At 44.4% G+C, this 20,766-nt stretch overlaps 2 protein-coding genes across 2 annotated transcripts in view; one reads left to right on the top strand and one right to left on the bottom strand.

Moving 5' to 3' along the window:
- Positions 1–52: 52 nt before the first annotated feature.
- On the top strand, positions 53–3,396 carry rfx2 (regulatory factor X, 2 (influences HLA class II expression); the record flags this gene model as incomplete). Its single annotated transcript, XM_053430988.1, is given in 5 exon segments — positions 53–202; positions 332–540; positions 666–819; positions 910–952; positions 1,334–3,396. Coding segments are annotated over 5 exon segments (678 nt in total), but the record flags the coding sequence as incomplete, so codon positions are not given.
- Positions 3,393–20,766, bottom strand: part of fcho1 (FCH and mu domain containing endocytic adaptor 1) — a 41,785-nt gene continuing 24,411 nt past the window's right edge. The window contains 22 exon segments of the mRNA XM_053430989.1: positions 3,393–3,901; positions 4,804–4,971; positions 6,124–6,188; positions 7,206–7,402; positions 7,866–7,998; positions 8,087–8,242; positions 8,365–8,479; positions 8,683–8,878; positions 9,118–9,224; positions 9,983–10,097; positions 10,099–11,069; positions 12,086–12,210; positions 12,715–12,766; positions 13,584–13,640; positions 13,786–13,810; positions 14,322–14,515; positions 15,568–15,628; positions 16,927–16,948; positions 17,718–17,835; positions 18,008–18,104; positions 18,646–18,744; positions 20,203–20,307. Coding sequence (XP_053286964.1) covers positions 3,873–3,901; positions 4,804–4,971; positions 6,124–6,188; positions 7,206–7,402; positions 7,866–7,998; positions 8,087–8,242; positions 8,365–8,479; positions 8,683–8,878; positions 9,118–9,224; positions 9,983–10,097; positions 10,099–11,069; positions 12,086–12,210; positions 12,715–12,766; positions 13,584–13,640; positions 13,786–13,810; positions 14,322–14,515; positions 15,568–15,628; positions 16,927–16,948; positions 17,718–17,835; positions 18,008–18,104; positions 18,646–18,744; positions 20,203–20,307 — 3,207 coding nt within the window. The 3' untranslated portion in view covers positions 3,393–3,872.

Below are 20,766 nucleotides of genomic sequence, written 5' to 3' on the forward strand. Positions count from 1 at the left end.
GGGTCTGACCCGAGTGATATGACAACACGAGTGTGTGCCCTCTGCTCCTCAGGTGGCCGTGGTCAGTGCCTTCGCTCAGACTCTGAGACGTTACACCAGTTTGAACCACTTGGCCCAGGCAGCTCGGGCCGTCCTGCAGAACACCTCCCAGATCAACCAGATGCTGTCCGACCTCAACAGGGTGGACTTCGCTAACGTCCAGGTAAACTTGTCCGTCCCTTTACCTCAGGTCAAATCTTCATGTCTCACTGTCACGTGTTTGTCGACACTCTCACTTTGTGCTGTTCTCTCTCGCTGAACGTGTGCGCTCGTGTTCTGTTGGGTCCCACAGGAGCAGGCGTCGTGGGTGTGTCAGTGTGACGAGAGCGTGGTCCAGCGTCTGGAGCAGGACTTCAAAGTCACCCTGCAGCAGCAGAGCTCCCTGGATCAGTGGGCGACCTGGCTCGACAACGTGGTCTCTCAGGTCCTGAAGCCGCACCAGGGCAGCCCCAGCTTCCCCAAAGCTGCTCGGCAGTTCCTGCTCAAATGGTCTTTCTACAGGTAACGCACATACTGGATCACATTCTTCAGTTTCCTTCACTGCTCAGATTGTTAAGTAAGCGCTGTACGACAGGAGATCCGACGTCTTATCTGTGACTCTCTCTCTCTCTCTGTCCGTCCCGTAGCTCCATGGTGATCAGAGACCTTACTCTGCGGAGTGCAGCCAGTTTCGGCTCCTTCCACCTGATCCGTCTCCTGTATGACGAGTACATGTTCTACCTGGTGGAGCATCGAGTGGCTCAGGCCACCGGAGAAACTCCCATCGCTGTCATGGGCGAGGTAAGAGAGGAACTCTGAAACTGCTCAAAACACTGAAATCAAAAAGACCTTGAAAATGGTTTTGTTGACCAATCATCTCTTTGATTACAGTTCAGTGACCTGACCTCCATGATGCCTTCACTCCTGGAGAAAGGTAAGCTGCTTTTTCAAATTGCTTGATTTTATGTCAGTGTATACAATCTACAACTCTTTACCACATTATAAAAACAAGGTTAGTATCGTCACAGCGTTAGTAAAACACAGGTCAGATGAGATGACCAGCAAAGTGTTAGTCTGTCCCTCAGAATAAGTTTTAAATATTGATCAGAGTTGCTCTTTCACACACAACCAGACTTTGCTCATTTTACAGACTTAAATATTGTGGAGAAAAGTTCTTATATTTTAGCTTTAAACTTTTAGCTGCACATTTTTTCTCTAGTTCCTGCCCCACGTTATCTGGTTTCACTGTGGCCAATGATTTCTCCTGTAACACATCCCTCCCTCCATCCCTCCCTCCCTCCCTCCCTCCCTCTAGACGCGTCCTTCTCTGACGAGATGAGCGACCTGGGCAGCGACGCCGACACCTCCAGAGGACCTACTGAGCCGGCTGTCAAGAGAGAGAGGATCGACATGAGCCACCCTCTGCAGGAGATGTGAGTCCAGTCCAGACAGGAAGCCACGAGGACCAGCTTCACCGGCTCTAAGAGGTGTGACCCTGCAGGGGCCTTCTGAGGCCTTACGGGACACAAGTGGCTTTTTTCTAGCCGAGCACAACGCATCCCTCTGCAGTCGGTGTGTGCAGTGTACATAGAGAGTAGCAATGTCAGTCCCCCCCCCCCCCTCCCCCTCCCCCCTCACTAGTTTGTAAAGTTGGTGATCTTTGTCCCAGGAAACTCTCGTCTTTTCTTTCCTCACGGGGGCGTTAACACAGGTCGGATTCTGTTTCCTTTTTGTTTTTTGTTGCAACTGTGAATGACTTTGTGCAGTACCTTTCTATTGGATGTGTATCTTCGAGTGCTGGTGTGTGGTGTTTGTGTGACTCTTTTTGTTCCTCTCTCTCAAATTTCAAACTAGTTGTGCCATAGTGTCATTTGAGTGCCTTAGATCGCCAACTTTGAAAGCACCAGTGCAGATGCTGTCCATCTGTCCCTCAGCTGTGCCTCTACCGCAGTATGAATGTATCGTCTCCGAACCTCTGACGTTCGAAGCACCTTGAGCGTCGGTCGGGTGTCGGCGTCTGCTCCTCGTTGCCTCACACGGAAGAAAAAGAGAGAATAGAATCACCAACATGCAACCTAATGACCCAAAGGACCTTTTCCCTCAGTCCATCCCACCAGCTCAGTCCGTCAGGCAGGGAACAGTCTATCACCTGGGCTGTGTACACTGATAGTTTGTTTACCTCAATAGATTTCTATGCTGTGCTCCGTTCGGCTCAGATGACACGAGGCAAGTATTAAAAAAAAGAAAAGATGTAGCCACTGTTTGTGTGTCCCATGTAAATAAGTCCTCCCGGAACATGAATTCAGGATCCAGGGACTGATGTGTGCCGACCGGCTGTGGTTTCACTCCATCAACACCGAGTTGGGAACGAATCCAGATCAGTAATCTTAACGATGATGGGATGTTAAACTGGAATCAGGTCGGATTGTCCTGATTACAACTGGTCTTACATTTCAAAGGGAAGATGAAGCTCTGGGCCTTTAAAACCAAAACCCTGATCCAAGGAAAAGGACGTGGTTGGCATCTGAACCGGCACACACACCCCCCCCCCCACAACCACCCCCCCCCAGACGCCGATACTCAAACCTCATGCTGTTACTCAGATAAAGTCTTATACTCCGTTTGGATTAGATAGAAGAAAAAAATACAGTTCGTGATTGGGGGAATTTGTCCATAACGATAAATTATATATAAATATATATATATATCTTTATATGATGTAGAAATGATGTGTGTGCTCTGTGGCCTTCGGTCTTTGCCTAATCGCTCTCCTCAAACTGTACCAGACGTGTAATTGATTAGACTGATGTGTGTGTGTGTGCGTGAAAAATCGGTTTCCAATCTCGATTGTTCAATGTGTGAGATTCAGTTTCTACTTGTGGTGACGTGCACCCGAGTAAACCTGTTAAACTGTCACAAGAGAAATCTCTATTTATATGAAATCTTCTGCTTTGATCCACAGAAGCTTTGTGTTTGGTTGACCCCCCCCCCATCCCCTCATATGATTTTGTCGTAGCGATGAGAAACCTCGAGCTTGACTTTATTTAAGGCTTTTTGTAACTTGTGCCTCTCGTCACAGTCGTTTGCCTTCAAGTCCTTTGGGGATTTAAACAACAACAAAAAAAAGTTCTTTCTAAGTGTACATTGTAATGTTTTGTAAGGCTGTTTTAGATTTTTGGGCGGAGGATTATTTTTTATTGAACTAGATTTGGTTCCTCACAAGTATACTGAACCCTTATTTTTGTGTATTTTTAAGCCTGTTCTTGACTACACTTTAGCTAGCCCAAGGACGGATGATGGTCTGTAAGAAACTGCATAGTTCAGCTGTATTTTGTACTTGGTCACGATGTGTAATAAATTGGTGTAAACCAAAAACCATTGAGCACATTTATTTATTTTTTTAATCAAATATCAACGTCACAAAAACCTCTAATGGAAACAAACAGCAGGTTCACAAACGGTTCTGTTTGTCTCAGGTCTCGATCACAAAGGACTCGATCGCTCTGTATTTTACTTTCCTCTGTAGCTCAAGGAAAGCTCTGACCTCCAGTGGAGTTTGCAGTCTCTACCTACAAAGGCACACAGAGCAGGATGTGAGCAGAGGAGCGTCCAGGGAGAGAAGAAAGACTTTCCCTCCGGGGAGAGGAAGGAGGAGCGAGTTACAACACACGACTTAAATTAAGAGGAGGAGGAGAAGAGGAAGGAAAGGGGAAAGGCTTGGTCCTAAAGCTGCAGGACACCATCAGAAGTTAAGTGCACATTGTCCTCGAGGCCGAGCTGGAGCCTCCTCGTCACCACCGATCATCTCCTCGACTCCGACGCAGTTCTCTCACCCGCCAGAGAGGGCGCGTGATTCACAAGGAGCAGCCGGCCATGTACTTCCCTGAGGAAACGATAGAACCAGGAAATGTGTCAGCGAGTAGAGGGAGCGAGAGAAAAGAAAAACTTCATCACGTGAATAATCATCTGATAAACAAGGATGATACTGACACTCATGGACTTGTCACAATTTTTAAAGGAATATTTGACATTTTCTTCTTCATGAGATTTAAACCAATGAATCTCTGATAAAAAACAATTACATTTAACATATTTAAGTTATTTATATTGTTATATTACAGATGAATCTATCCATTAGGTTTTTCAAATCATTTATAATTTTGTTAGAGTCGTTGGAAGCTGTTACTGGTGGATTTATTTGTTCTGTTCTATATTATATAAACAAATTAATTCTGGTCTAGATCATCTTCATCCTCTTTGAACCAAAAGAGGTCAGCAGAGGTTTTATCAACCTGACAACCCAAAAAGTTTGTTTTTGATTATCTGTTTAAAAAAGTCCATCTAAATTATTGATTTATTGTCCATGAATAAAGCAGCTGGTTCTACGTCTCATTAGAAAAGGAACATCGTCTTGTTCCAACATGGGCAACAATCCAAGAGTAAGGATTTTCAACGCACAATTAAATAGCAGGAACATTCTCTTAATTCAGGAGCTGGAAACAGAAAAATATTAATTTGACATTTAGAAATTATTTATTTCCCAAATCAGAATTATAGAATTTGATTTTCTGTAAATCCATTAATCGATCACGTTTTTAAGAATAAGAATAATATAACAACTGAGAAAGAAAGAACCCACTTCTACCATCATTTAAACTGTCAAACACTTTTTTTTAAACATATCTTATAATGTAAAACTCTTTATATAAGGGAAGTAAAATAATCTACAAAATGTGTTTTCCTGATGTGTCATGAAAGCTCCTCCTCCACTCATCAGCTCGTCACCTGTGGCGAATCTCTTCTTGACCAGCGACATGCGGTAGCGGCTTCCCACCAGCTCCACGTCCATGCCCGACAGCGACGCCCCGGAGCCCTCGAACTGCACGGCCAGGCTGGGTGGGGGGCCGCGGGGAACCTCCAGGCACTGCCAGCTGGCACACAGGGTCCCTGAGCCTGAGCCGGGGCAGACGGACAGAGAGAGAGACACAGAGGGACGGAGACAGCAAGACAGAGTGATTCACAGCAAGGACAACACAGTGGATGTTTCTCTTTCTTTTAACTGATAAATCAATATAAACAGTTTGTGGTGCAAACAGTGAGAGTCGGATGAAAAGGTGAAAAATGAAAATCTTAAGAACTGGGACGCTGCTGATCTTCCCAGTTGCTGTTTTCATGTTTTTAAAGCATCAAACCAGTGGATGAAGATTAGTTTGAAAGTCCCTATACACGACATCTGTGAGTAAATGAACACAAGTTATTGAGTAACACCAGACGTCCAGTAAAAAAAAAAAGAAGTAATATTTGACTCGAAGCTGTCAGACGTGATTCATTACATCAAACTGCACTTGGACATTTTAGTATTGAGCAGAGTGTTGAGCAGCATCTTAAAAAGGGACAGGGAGGAGTAATGGTGACCCTTCAGTGCTTTTGTCAGCGGCTTATAAACCAGAGACGTGAATGTTTTCAGGCTTTAACTTCTCATCCATCACTGACGCCGGTGACTGGTCCCTTTCAGCCCAGGAGCTTCACACTGATCTAATAATATATCATTAAGTGGAAAATAAAAAAAAAGGAGAAATGTGGGCATGTGGAACAAAGAGACACAGGTGAGCTCAGAGCCGAGTTCATTTGAGGCTTTTCTCTCCTAAAGTCGAGCCACAAAACTCCACTCCGACGTCCCGCCTCTTCTCCGGAGCCGTTTGGTTCCTGAAATCCAAGCGAGGATCAACTGGACACGTGATAAAAGATTAAGATCTCCTGCTCATCTTTATATCAGTGCTGCAGTCAGAGGCTCCTCCACCGGGCGGAGGAGAGCAGCTGCATCGTTCCAATGCTAATGCTGCAGTTAAAAAACGTAATGATACGCCTCCTGATTTCAGCTTTTTTTAAAAGAGGATTTCTTTTACTCTTAATTACTCGTTTCAACATTTGTCTGACACGATGCAGCGAGGGAGAACCGCCCAGAAGACGAGGAGATGAGAGCTCTGGCTCGATTTAGAAGAATCAGACGTGTGCGGATGACGCGAGCCGAGCTGAGAACGTTGAGATGTGGATGAGGTTCCTTCAACAACGAGAGACAGAAGATAGAAGCGGAGAGGCTCTGACCTTTACTGTGATTGGTCGGCGAGAGGTTGGGGAGTTTCCACAGCAGCCGTCTCTCTTCTACGTTCCTGTCGAGGGAAATAAACGGGTCGTTAGGCCTGAGCTGCTCCTTGATCTCCCTCCTTTGACTTCCTATAAAACGCTCTCCTGTGAATCCATCTCAGTCGTCCTTCATTTTCTTTTACTTAGGCAGGATCAATAAATATTACTAAAGGACATAATCTTCACGAACAAGCAGCTCAAGTTGGAGGAAAACAGGGAAAATGGACGTTAAACCAGAACTGCAATGACTCCAATCGACGTCTCTCCCACAAAGTGTTTTTTTATATTTAAAACTAAGATTTTCTATAAAATAACCTCTAGATCCACATTTGTGGTCGATGTGCTGCAGAAAAACACAACAACACAATCAAATACATTTAGCTCCAACATGAAAATAATACAAAGTTTCTTAAAAAACGAATTATTAGAGAATCAATATTGTTTAAATACAGTCCTGACTTTAGTTTGAATCACAGAAACAAGATTATTTATCTATAATCTTAAACTGAGTTAATTTGCTGTCAACAGTTATAGTTATAATTAAATTAGAGCCCCTCAACTTCATATTATAACATTTCCTTATTCATCCCTTATCCTGTTATTTATTTATTATGATGCGTGTCTGATGATGAATTCGCCCTTTAGAGCGAGAGGGGACGACATCATCTCGAGTGAGAGCTGGTCTGACAATCTATCAAAACTTTTGTCTTTAAACTTCTCTCAAACCCACAAATGGAGGTTTTCATAGATCATTTAAAAAACGTAGGAGAATTCAGACCCTTCACAGAAATGTCACTGTGACATCCGTCAGACTCAAGATGATGATGATAAACCTCAGTGTCTGTGAGACATCATTTGTTTCTCCAGCTGACCTTTAAAAACACTTTGTTTTCCATCCCAGACTCACAACCTGTGATATAATGATCACAAGGATCCGTTTGTGCATTTCAATCATTTCCTCTTGTTCATGTTTATCAGAGAAATAAGCTACAGGAGGCTGACGGTCAAAACAGTCCCAACAAACAGGGATCCTCTCTGCTCACCAGGAGGCCGGCGGCTGGCACTGCAGGTCGGTGGCCGTGTGGTCTAACGGAAGCAGCACCTGGACGGCGGTGAGCTGGGTGGAGGGGGCGGTGGCCGGGCAGCAGTGGTAATCCAGAGACACTCGGGTCACGGTGCCGCTCCGCTGACACTCGGCCGACAGCAGGAGAGGAGCTCGGCCCGGATCCTGAGAGGACACCTGAGGGACGACGGAGACGGTTAATGTCTTCATGAAGACAGGAGGAAGACATGAAGAGTCCAGGGGAGGTTGGGTTTCTTCTTTAGGTCACATAAACTCACTTAAGATGATTTTTACTCTTGACTTCATTTGATCTGTCACTAATGTTTATATAACTTCTTTAAAGTTGCCCCAAAAGTTTTGTTTAAAAAAAAAGACTAAAATTTCTCATATAAAACATCTTCTACAGATATGAAGAATAAGGTTTTCTGTTATAATCAATGGGAGAAACATAATAAATTATTATTATTATTGTTATTATTAATGAAAGACCTGTAAAATAAAGTATTAATATTGGATATATATATAAAAAAAACAAGTTAAAAAACGTCTTTGAAACCATTACAGTTAGATGAGGAAAAATTGTGTCTGTGATGAGTAAGAAATAGTTCAAAGGGTAAAGGAAGCAGGAAGTGTTTGTGACCTGATACTTCAGCAGGCCCACGTTGTAATAAGAAGCCTGGGGGTTGAGCTCAGCCTCTCTCTGCAGGTAGATCTGCAGAGCCTGCATGTTGAACCAGAAGTCCCTGGTGTCCGGGTCGCTCTGAGACGGGTCACTGTGCACAACACAGCAGAGAGCGGTTAGATTTCATACAGGAACAAAACCAGTTTGGGATGCAAAACCAGCAGATAAAGCCTATGGACCTGAAGAGCAGCTTCTGATTTGGCAGGAAGTGATCGATCCTGGACATGTGGACCAGCCGGAAGCTGAGGACGGGGACGTTGGGGTTGGCCGTGAAGATCCTGGTGATGCCTGCTGGGAAGGACATGGTCAGGTCCCCGGTGATCTTCACCAGACAGCTGCCGGAAGACAGAGAGACAAGGACACGGTTCAACAAGCCCCCCCGACGGATAATTACAACAGTACCAACACAGAAGAGACCAGAACTGGACTGGTTCTGTAGAAAGCTGCTGGTACTCACCGGTTATGCTGTCCACCTTTGAAGTAGGCGTTGATGTACTCAGTTATGGCTGCTGCCACTGGCCAGGCCTCCTGTGTGCTGAGGGAAATGGGACTGGGACCTCTGGACAGGTGCACTGGGAGGAACAAATGTTGATGGTACTAATGAACCAGGGTGAACGTGAACAGACACTTTTAAAGGAATAGTTTGACATTTTGGATCAATTACTTAATCACATTGACCGATATGAGCCTTTTCACAGACACATACTTTTACATGTTTCTCTCTTAACATATTTCTGTCTGGTTAGTGTGACTTCATTTTGGGGCTGAGACCTACACGGCCTCTGCTGGTGGTCCTGGTGCTGGTAGGGCAGCGGCGAGGCCTGCCCCGCCCTGGGAGGACTGGGAGGTCGGTTGGGACCCCCCCACTCGGTGTCTCTGGCCTGAGGCCCCCACTCACTGGGACTGGAGGAGGAGGAGGAGGTGAGGGAGGGGCTGGGCTCCGGCAGAGGGGACGAGCACAGGGAGCGCGACTGAGACCAGCGGGGACAGAGACGGTTTAATATTCAGACTTAACAGGTTAGAGACCAGTAGAAAAATTATTAAAAGATGCATTCAATTGCTCTTTGTATCTGTTCGAAAAAGGACTGTGATATAAATAATTCATCTGGGTACCACGGCCACTCTGGCTCAAGAATAAAGTAGTGAGATATATTTTTATAAATGGTTTCCTCACATTAGCTGAGCTGTTACCTCGGTGCCTCGCACTCACCCTCTCATAGCTGCTGATTCTTCCCGAGCTCCTCTTGACCCGGGGCGCTCTCTGAGGAGCAGCTGCGACCGCCTCAGCTGTGTCCTGTCTGAAGTTGTGCTTGGACCCTTCCAAAGACAAAGACAGAAAATGACAGAAAATGACCCAAAGCTTAATCTGAAACACACAAAGGAAGAGGAACAGCCTGAATCGCTGCTCGGAACAAAAGGAGACGAGAGGAAAACGCAGCGCTGCCAGAACGAGCTGGCTCCTGGGAACATTCTCTTATCTGTTGGTTTATTTGAGGGAATTAGTTTCCTGCTGGTGTCGGAATATTCAGGATATTTCTCTCTTGTATTACTCATAATGTTTAAGCCTCTCAGACCTTTAACAAGTTAAGTTCTTATGTAAATATGACAAGATATAATTTAACGTGAACCTGATGATAGTGACGACTGCTAGTTGTGATTTACCGTTTCATAACCACAGTGAGATGGAGCGTTTTTAGACATTTTCATACATTTCCCAGGAATAATTCATGGTTCTTAATCCAAAGTAATTGAAGGACTGATTTCTATGAGTGTATGATTAAGAGTTACATTGGGCCTTGATGGAGGTGATATCTTGTAAATGTTTGATTTAGAACTGCAGTCATACATTTTCATCGTCCAGTAGATGCCCAGTTACTAAAAGTTAATCCCCACATAGTAGTAGTATAAACTAACATAGTATAAACTAACATAAAATAGAAATACCCAAGTTTAGTAATTGAAAACTGAACTTAAGTACTTGTATGTTTTGTTTGGTTGTGTTGGCCCCGCCCCCAGAGTCATTATTTGCTTTTATATGAGAATTAAACTTCTGTAAAAAGGTAATCCCTTAATACCCTTGTGGGAGCTGAGGCTGCAGGTGATCTGAGTGTTGAGATCCAGGCAGTCCTGGTCCTTGTCAGTCGAGAAACACAGGTCCTCCTGTGGGCCCGAGTGCCTGGTGAGCGGGGGGGGCGTTCCTGCGTGGCTCGTTCTCCGATGACCGATGTTTTCTCCTCTCCCCTCCTGCCCCCCCCTCTCCTTTGCCTCCCCCCTCCTGTGTTTTGGAGACGCTCTCGCTGAACGGGTTGTGGAGCGAGTTCCAGTGCATCAGCTCCTTCTTTGTCTGAGCTGTGGGCAAAGAGCCTGAGTTAGAGTCAAGTCCCAGTCTGCTGCTGCCCACAGAGCTGCTTCCCATGTGGCTGCTGCTGCTGCTGGTGCTGTGCAGTGGGATTAATCCAGCTGCTGCTGCCAGGGTCGACTGGTGCGTGGGGCTGCCGATCATCGTGATGGCAAACGGGTCATCGGAGGAAACGGGAGGAGGAAGGCTGCGATCTCGTTTCCTGTCTCTGTCTCTACGAGTGGAGGAGGAGGACGAGGAGGAGGAGGAGGTCGGGTGTTTCTTAGTTTCAGTGGTGTTCATGGAGAACGGGTCCCCTCTCACCTCCTTCCCCCTGCTCTCCTGGGTCGAGCGAGGCGGTGGGCGCGCCCAGGCGTCAGACAGGTTTATGGTCTCCTGGGTGACGGTCCTCTCAAACGCAGCGAGGAAGGGATCCTCGGGGGGGATGTGTTTACAGTTCCACACAGACGACTCCATCTCAGGCGGGGGGAGGGATTGAGAAAAGGGAGGAAACTGAATCGCTGAGGGGTCCATGTCGGGGGGCACACGAGAAGGACGCGATGGGGCAACGGACCAGACGCTGGAAGGGTCCTCTTGGGGGTAAGGGCTGCCACCGGGGGAGGGGTCACGGAAGACAGAGAGGAAAGGGTCCACAGGCCGACCCAGCGTTTGAGTCTGAGGTTGATCTTTACTCTGGGACACGGGAGGCCATGCTGCCCAGCCCACCGGCTCTGGCGAGGGCCCAAGGGGCTGATGGGAAGGAGAGTCCAGACCAGAGTCCTCCACGTTCTCAGGAGAGGAGGAGTCAGATGAGAAGGCAGCATCTGAGTGGAGATTATCAAACTCAATTAGACTTTATTGATCTGTGAAAATATTCAGGACAAATATTTTTACATTGAAAAAGTTAATTTGATTTAAGGAGGCACAAAGTGTAGGTTATATTTTTCAAGGGAGCAGGTGCTTAAAGCAACTCTGTGTAACTTTTACTGTGCAACAGCTCAAAGATGATTAATGTAGTTTGAGCTCTGAGTTTGAACAGAGACGATCCATCAACCTCCGACTGCATCAGTCCGGCTCACTGAACTGAAACACAACTGAACGCTGGATATTACCCACGATCCCCGGCTTCCTGAATCACTGCCACTCTAACAAATACATTAAACTCTGTTTAGAATTTTTCATATTTTAAGTTTCCTGGATGAATGTCAGAGATAAACTTTTTTTTTATGTTACCTCTAAGTCTTTTTATCTGATTTACAGTTCAGCATTAAACTGAAGGTTTTACTTCAACATGTAAATACTCAGGGGACAAACTGGTTCTGAGTATGTTTGGGTTGAGGGGACAAACAGACTCGGACACTGCCCCATTAATACCAGACCAGCTTGTTCAGTTCTCATTTATCAAAGACCAGTCTCAATATGATCTTCCTCTCAGTTTGACTTATTAATATTGGTGACATTCTATTGATATGATTTCCTGCCTTTACTTAGCAGAGATTAATTCAAAATCTAAATTTGTTTATCATGTGTGTGTTTATTGATTATATTATAGTGAGCAACTGAACTCGGCTGTGACTATGTCATGTTGATTCATGTGTTTCCATAGAGAGAATCTAGATGTGCAGTTTATTGAAACTACTCGATACACATCCCCGGGTCTGCAACAATCTACAGACAGAAAAACTAACAGAAACCATTAGAATAATCTGCATTAATGTGCAATATAAAATAGAGAAAAAGATTTTTATCTAAATGAACTAACACAGTCCATTTGCACTGAGCCAATAGGGTCTATGAATAATTAAACAAAACATAATATTAACACTGGAACTTCTCTTACATTCAGATGCGCGGAACTTGTTCTGCTCTCTGAGTTGCTCCCGGCTGTCGAAGCTCTTGGACTTGAAGGCCGAGTCCAGCGGAGGTCCAAACAGACTGTCTGAGCCCGACGCCGTGGAGCTCAACCTGACGGAGAGAAGGGAAGAAAAGAAACAAGAGGAAATCAGACAGAGCGGAGGACTGATGAGAGGGCGGGCTAATAAAAGGGAAGGCAGAGGGAGAACGGATGTGTGGGTGTAAGTGAGAGGAGATTAAAAAACGAGGGAATGTGGAGGACGGAGGAAGAGAGAAATCAAGAGAATTATTTACATTAAATATAATAAATAATGTTTTCTGCATTGTTTATTCTGCAAAATAAAAGCTGTTATATTGGTGCATATCGGAAATCAAACGCTCTTATTGGGAAAGTGTAGTATCCCTCAAAGACATTGACACTTAAGATAAACTTTAAGTAATAAATAGATTAAACGATGGATGAAATCAAGATGATGACTGAAAAAGCCACGAGGTTGAAACCTGCCGAGGTGAAAACTGGTGGAAAGGTCCCAGATGATGCAGTTAAACCTCAACATGCGTCTCGTGCAGACTTGACTGAAGAAGAGGGAAGAAAAAGAAAGGATAACACCTCACCTGCTGTGATCAGGGCTGGAGGTGGACCTGCGCATAGCCTCCTGGTCGCCATCTGAAACACACACATACACACACACACACACACACACACACACACACACACACACACACACACACACACACACACAGAGTGACTCACTGCAGAGGATGCTCCCTAATCAGCACTAATCAGAAACCCAATGTTCTTCATCAATGTGCTGCAGGAGGCTGGGACAGGCTGAGACCAGATGACATGAGAGTTCACCCATCAGCCATTAGTCTCTCCATGATTAAATACCAGCAATTAATATGGTCCCGCTCATCACCAGCAGCCAGTGCTGTCACTGGGGAGCAGCCGCTTTAATCAGTCGCTCTTTGTTAATCTGTCATCTCTGCATTTGAGAGAGAAAGAGAAAGAGAAAGAGAAAGAGAAAGAGAGAGATTCCCCCGCTGGTGTGAAGCAGCAGGTCGGAGCCTCCCACTCCAGCGTAACCTTCGGGCAGCTAATGAACCTGCCGGTGATAAAACATGCTCAGGAGCACGAGTGGAAGAGCCGCCTGTTGACTAATGAAGGGTGGTGGTTCACACAAGGTCAGCCAGCTAAGAGATTTGCAGTCGGGGGGGAAACAGGGCGGAGGTGGCGGGACGCTGTGCCGATGCATCATCGCTTCACCGAGGACACAGAGGTGGCCCTGAGCGACTGTGTGTGTGTGTGTGTGTGTGTGTGTGTGTGTGTGTGTGTGTGTGTGTGTGTGTGTGTGTGTGTGTGTGTGTGTGTGTGTTTGTGTGTGTGTGTGTGTGTGTGAGGAATAGTGTCCAACCGTTTTTTAAAAGGAAACTAACTGATGAGCAAACAAACAGAATGAGAGAGGGAATCAGGTTGGACTCACCCCTGTGGGAGGCAGCGTCACCTTCCTCCAATCGACCCCCTGCGCTGCTGGAGTTTCCTGCAGAGACACAACAGAAGCTCTCAGAGGTCTGCACTCAAAGATACAGAAGAACGACACCAGTAAAACGCACTGGACTGTTCATTTCAAATAGATTTGTTCTTTACTACGACAGGAACGGGAATTCTCCAGAAGCAGAACTTACTGGAAAAATTACTCTTGCGTGAGACCTGAAAATCAGAGAGAGAGAGAGACAGGTCTGATCAATGGAGTGAAATCCCTTCATCAACAATGTCTGTCTCTTAATAATAATCAAGTCCATTTGATGCACTAATGGTTATGTGCAGCAGCATTATGGTGTGTGAGGGATTGACTCAGAATAAACTGCAGAGCACATGTTCACACTATAATGATGGAATATGTCACCCAGTGTAATAACATGGTTCCCTGCTATGGCACGGAATAACAAGTTGTTAGCCATTGTTGTTTTCTGTGGTATTTGATTAACTGCATTCATATACGAATACATATAAATTGAATGTTCACATTAATCAACATTGATATTATATGCCAACATGGCGCTGTTGGCTCAACAGATGATTTGCTCCCATAATCGAAACACAACTAAATCTGACGAGGGCACGTGTGTCACATCAATTTGTTCTGGCAAATTAAGCAAACTATAAAGTCAAGTAGGAAGCAATCTTAGTATCTTGTGGGAAAACCCAGAGCAAACCCAACCTGGTGCCTTGCTCCTCGGTTGGGCGGCAGGGTGAGCGCCCCCACGGTCGCCTTCAGCTCCTTCTCGGTGGCGCCAGAGTTGCTGCGGCTGCTGGTGGCGACCGGTCGGATCTGGATGTGGAACTTCTTGGGCTCCTCGTCCTCAAAGTCTGAGCCACTGGAGAAGAAGTTGTTCTCCTTCTCCTCGGAGCAGCGTAAACAGAGAGCGGAGGGTCAAGGAGAACAAGCTTTTTACTGGAAGAAGGATTAGAAACCAGCGAGCACCAGAGCTTTATTACCTCTGCTCATTGGAGAATATCACTGATTGGACAAACCCTGTGATTCCCTTTAAGAGGAGTGAGAAGACATCAGGACAACAGGGACATGATGACGAGCAGCACTGAGAGATGAACACGTGCAAAAACACAAACAGCTGCAGCAGAGGTGACGACTGCAGAGCTGCCAAACAGCCAAACCGCCACTTCCTGTCAAAACATCACCCCCCCAACGACAGTCACCTCTCCTCCTTCCTCTTTTCTTTGGACTCTCACTGTCTGCGTCATGTGATGTCATGTGGGGGGGGGGGGGGGGGGGGGGGGGATGACGAAGACTGAGAGCCACCGCTGATAAGTGGATCAGGGGCTGAGGAGCCGGGACGTGAAGTATCAGGTTATCCTTCACTGCATCCTTCACTTTGCACTCGTGTTACACTTAAATGACAAATGGGATTAAAATCGCTATAGTTGTCTGGCTTGAGTTAATGAGGCCATGAAAGCAGCCGATTGGGCGAGCAAATTGGTTCGACCCCCACCTCTGACCTCCGACCTTCTCATCACGCTTCATTTAAAGCCTCCCAGTCTAAGGTCGGGGTCTTATTAAAGTCTATTCAGCGGCTTCATGAGGTTTAATTAGAGACGCTGTGTCTGGCGAGGCAGAAAAGTCTGGGACATATTTCAGAAATGAGAATCTGCTTTATGAATTTAAAACTTGTTGGTGACACAACTGAACTATGTTGAGTTTGAGTCATTGGTTTTAAAGTCGCTGAATCTTTATTATTCAACAGATGGTTTGTTCCAGTGCAGATGTTATTAACGTTCGGTTAATTTATCAATAAATCAATAGAAAATCAATCAGATGATTTCATATTATGCTTATTATGCTGAATGATGTGGTGGAGGCGGGGCTCTGTGTACGTTTGTTTGTTCAAACACTGAAAATAAAAGGTAAAGAAACTAAACAGGAAAAGAAGATGACAGAAAAAGGATATCATTGTGGGTGCTGTCGGCTCGGATCACAAATCCTTCATCATCTACTTCCAGAGGTGAATTCTATGTGAATGGAAGCAAACACACACACACGATGGGTCAATGAACATCCCAGCAAGTTACCTATCTATGACAGGAAAATCAATATACTACACTTTAAGACTTCTAATCCATGTCTATCCAGATGATGCTCCAGTACTTGTACAAAAATAGTAAAAACCTACCAGACCTTGTCAAGGATAGAGCGATACAAGACTATACTAGTACAACTCCTACCCCTTAGTAGTGGGTGTGAGTAAGTGAGTAATACTCTTCTCCATGTTATTACCAACAGGTGAAATGAAGATGCTTGTGCTGTCAGTTTGATTTAAATCCTGTGATTGTGTCGGGACATCTGAACATCAAGCTGTGTTTGCAGCAGCAGCAGCAGCAGCAGCGTAGGAGCAGTTATTTTTAGACTGAGTGGGGACATATAAAGATCTTATTTCATTCTATCACATTTCAGTAAACACATCTCAATAGGTCAAGTTGACATGACGAGTGAAACTGTGCCTACTGATGTTTTTGTTTTTCATTAGATCACAATCTGATTTAGGGAAAAACTCCAACAGCTCTGAGCCGTGCTTCATGGTGTGATCAGGCTACAACAGGAGATTATAGTGTGACTGTATGGATGAATATATTTTATATCTACACTGATACATGCATTGTTTTATCCACTATAATAAATCAAGCTTTAAATTCTACAGGTTGACACTTTGCCTAAAGTTTCTATTTAAGTTAATCAGAACACTGATTCAAATGAGTTCTCAACACAACTGCAAACATCGAAAAAATACTAATACTTTAAAACAAATTGTAGATTGTTCCATCTTGAATGTGAAGTGACAGTTTCAGAGAATGTTTTATCTTATGTCACAAGCTTTGAAATGACGTCTGTTCACATGGTTGGAAACATGAAGCCCTTCAAAGGGTCACATAGCAGCTCCAGGAGCTCTGTAGTTTACTCTCTGCTTCCACATCAGTCTGCACACACACTAACACACAGGCTGACATTTACACAAACACACACACTATTACGTACTTCATGTCTGGCAGCCAGATTATCTCCTACACATCTTCTCGGAAGTACAGGAATAAACTTGGAAAACCCCACACCGTCACTATCACACACTGCTCCCTGCTCACCTTCTTTCCAAATATAAACACTCTCACGCACACACACGCACGCACACACACGCACACACACACATGCTCGCACGCACGCACGCACGCACACACACAGGCTGTTGTGCAGCTTTAGGAGTCGGTCTGACTGAGAGGAGCTGCATTGTTTTGGTGTAAGTTCTGCAGATGCTCACCGTCTCTGGCACTGCGGAATCCCTGCAAATAGAAAAGAACACATCATGTTATTTTTGTGTTCATTATTCAGTTGTAACTCAGACTGAAGCGAAACCCAGAGAACGAGGATTGTAACATTACATTTCAAAAGATCTGTGACCTGTAACACAAAGTGCTTTACAATAAAGTGATAAATAAGAGTAAAGATAATTTTGCTGGTCCTGGCTTTCCAAATGTCTCCTCTACTTTTAGAACAGATATTCAAACAAACTGATTTACCAAAGTAAATATTAACGCACTTTTGTTCCATAACTGAAGCTCAGAACAACACAACGAAATTGTGATAGTTAATGGAAATAAAACTATATTCTCTGTTGTCTTTTATGAGAAAAATAACCCATTAAAACTTAAATACTTCCTGTGGTAATAACTGCAACATTTCAGTCAGACAGATCATAACTAAATAACTTTTCTACTTCTCCTGTTTGGCAGCAGCAGACTGAAAATACATATTTCAGACAGAAGGAAGCAAGAAAATTATCAATACTAAAGAAATACAATTCATAAACAGCCATGTCCATACATATAGATTCTGAAATCATTTCCAGTGTTTCCACAGCTTCTGGTTATATTGAAATACTCTGGTTGTGAAATGATATTGTCTCACTTCACCTCAGCTGAACAGAGCTGCTGAGGGGAAACTTAAAGGTTCTCTCTCTGTGTGTGTGTGTGTGTGTGTGTGTGTGTGCGTGTGTGTGCGTGCGTGCGTGCGTGCGTGCGTGTTTGTGTGTGTGTGTGTGTGTGCACTCACGTAGAGTCTGGCTCCTTGTCCCTCTTGCCTAAGCCGGGGATCCTGAAGGCTTTTGGTCGAATCTTCTTCACACCTTCAGGTACCAAGCCCGTCAGGTACTCTTCAAAAACAGCAAGAGCTGCAGACAACAAGCGATTTGATCAGATAAGAATCATCCACACACAGAGTGCAGCCTCCATGTAGACACACGTGTATCATCATGTCACTATGGAGGACGGCCTCCTCCTTGTTGTTGTCAGCGTCTTTATCATTTTATTGCTACACAAGCTTCTTTTACTTCCTCACACTACCTGGCCTCTCTTTGCCTGTTCCCTTCTGCTCTGCAAACTTCTGAACGAGGTTATCGATGCCAATGTTTTCCACATTCTGCTTGAATTCCTCGTGCACCTGCAGCGGAGAAGAAGAGAGTGATTACTTGGTCTTTTCTGGATTTGTTATTAAGGCTGTATGTGGTCAAATAAAAAAGTATGGATAAATGTTAGATAAACCTTAAAGCTTGTGCATAAATTAGTGTAAACATGTATTCAATTTCTCATTCTAGTGCCCTCTAGTGGTAGTAATAAAACACACAATATGATGTATATAAAGTCGCACAATAGATTGTTTTACATAACTTCTATTTAACCTGCAGTAGATAATAGTTCTTTGGTGGATGCTTACTCTAACTTTTGACTGGAAATATTGTTTATAATTATTGAAAATGACAAAATTGACTTGTGTTTCTCCGTTGACTGAGGTTTCAAAAAAATAAACAACCAACTGACCGAGGAGATAACAGTGCTTTGATTGTAAAAAATGAAATACCCTTAAAAAAGTTATATCTTTTGAAAAGATTTACAAAGGAAAGAAGGAAACCTTTCAGAAAACGATGACAGATACTTTGAGAGGAAGTGTTTTCTTCTCGTGAAGCAGGAGTCAGTGGACGTACCTGTCCCACCTGGACGTGAGTGTCCTCTATGGAGTGGGAGTAGCCTTTGATCAGCTGTTTCATCTGCCGTAGGTGAGCCTCCTCGATTCCCTGAAACTTCTTCTCAAACAAACACAATCACGGATGAGAAAACAAAAGAAAACATTGTGAAACCTTTAAAACTCTACTGCTGGTTCATCTACTTCTCTTGAATAATCATCAAACCTACACTTCAATTTGCTGAGAAGATCAAACTACTTTTCTTGCTCAGTATTAGTTTCTGTTGCTTCGTTCTTTTAACACACAACTTTCTCCGTTCTCCATCTCTGCGTGATGGTGTGAGTTTCGCGACAACTCCCAACCAGAATCTAATAAACCAGAAATTCAAAACCCCACTTCTCTACAATACAGTGAAAGTAGCCTTTTAATGGACTTCACTCTATAGAGGCGCTCAGCCAGCAGAGGAGGCCGTGGGCTGCCAGGGTGTTAAAACCAGCGATAATTTGAGAGGATTTAAGTTTGATCCTGGTCTTTCTTCAGACAGCTCATTTGCTGCTGTATGTTTCAGGGGAATTGTCTTGATATAGTGGATTTGGCTCCTGGTAGAGAAGAGAGTTTCGCCAGCCCCTTTGCTCCGATTAGCCGCGCAGAATCTGGGCAGACAGAGGAAACATAAAACACTGCTCTATTCTAGACTGCAGTAAACCCAGAGAACACTCCAGTCTCTGCTGCCCCACTGCTACAGGCTTTACTGCAAACTCTCACATCTGGATATGTGCACGTAGCCCCTAGGCTCTCCCACAAGGGGCAAGTGATGACGTTTGAAGAATCTGTCACCAGTTACTTTAACCTCCTGGATTTGGCTGCAACGCTGTTTAACCCTGAAACTCCAAAAGTGTTTTATGGACTCAAACCCACACACAATGTTTTTTGGTGAACTATCCATTTAAGTTGTTTTTGCGATATTGTGTTGTGACAAACCAAAAACATTTCTTCTTTGTAGCATCTGAAATGTTTTGAGATTTTGTTTTAAATCCCTGTAAAATCTTAATCTTTTATATATTTGATGATTCATTTGATCTCCTTCTTTATCTTCCTCAATCTTTTCACAATAAAACTAATTTCCAGGATGATATTTCCCAGACTTTGCCCTTCAGAGCTTTTACAAGAGATACTTGGTCAGAAGGATTTTTGTTATGAATTCAAATGCAAGAATCTGAAGCGCTCATTGGGGTTTGATGAAAATGTCCATGGAAACAGCAGCAGTAACCATGGATGTGTGGAGGCAGTGATTAAAGGTAATGAGCGGGGGGGGACAGGAAGTGCAGGCAGATGTTTTTTTTTCGAGGCTGTGGTTGAGGTTTCCATTTTTGGGGAGGGCATGATGTGGGATAATAAATAAAAGCACGGAGTGGAGTGTTTGTGTGGTGAGAGGTTACGAAGCGAGTGATTCACTGAGATGAATTGAAAGATAAAACCCCAGAGAGGAGAGGAAATACAGAACAACACCACATCAGAGGGAGGGAGAGATGGATACAGAAGAAGTGGCTCCGGGGCCCAGCTGGACTCGGGGCTGACCTGGGCAGACTCGCTCATCTTCTGCTCAAACTCTCCTCCCACTCGGTTGTACTTCTCGATGCTCAACGCAAATGACTCAGCCGCTTTCTTAGACTTCAGCTCCGCCTAGTGAGAGAGAAAAGGAAAATGAAAATGAAACGACAGCCTTCATCTACTGACTCTCATTCACAAACATTCAAAAGAAATGAAAACCTCAGTTAGGGACAGACTACACAGACACCTCCAGTTTCCACAGTAAAAGATTACTACCCAACGACTTCAGACACACGCCAGTCTGAAGTCTTTAGTGCGCTCCACAAATTAAACTGTGAAACAAAATCTACTTTGATCGAAGGTAAATAATGGAACAAAGACATGAACGATGGTCCCAATCCTCCCAATCCTCCCAACCTGCTGCAAAGAGGTTTCATAGCCGTGTTATCTGGTGATATTTAGCTGAAGTTACACGGTTTTGCACTTCAAAAGGCTTTTATAGAATCAAGAGAGCATCAATCGTCTCTGCAGGGGACTGGATGATTTGCAGGTTTGAACAGAGGATCAAAAAGTATATTTCTGAGGTAGAGA

Source organism: Pleuronectes platessa, chromosome 9 (genome assembly GCF_947347685.1).
Source record: "Pleuronectes platessa chromosome 9, fPlePla1.1, whole genome shotgun sequence".
NCBI lineage: Eukaryota > Metazoa > Chordata > Actinopteri > Pleuronectiformes > Pleuronectidae > Pleuronectes > Pleuronectes platessa.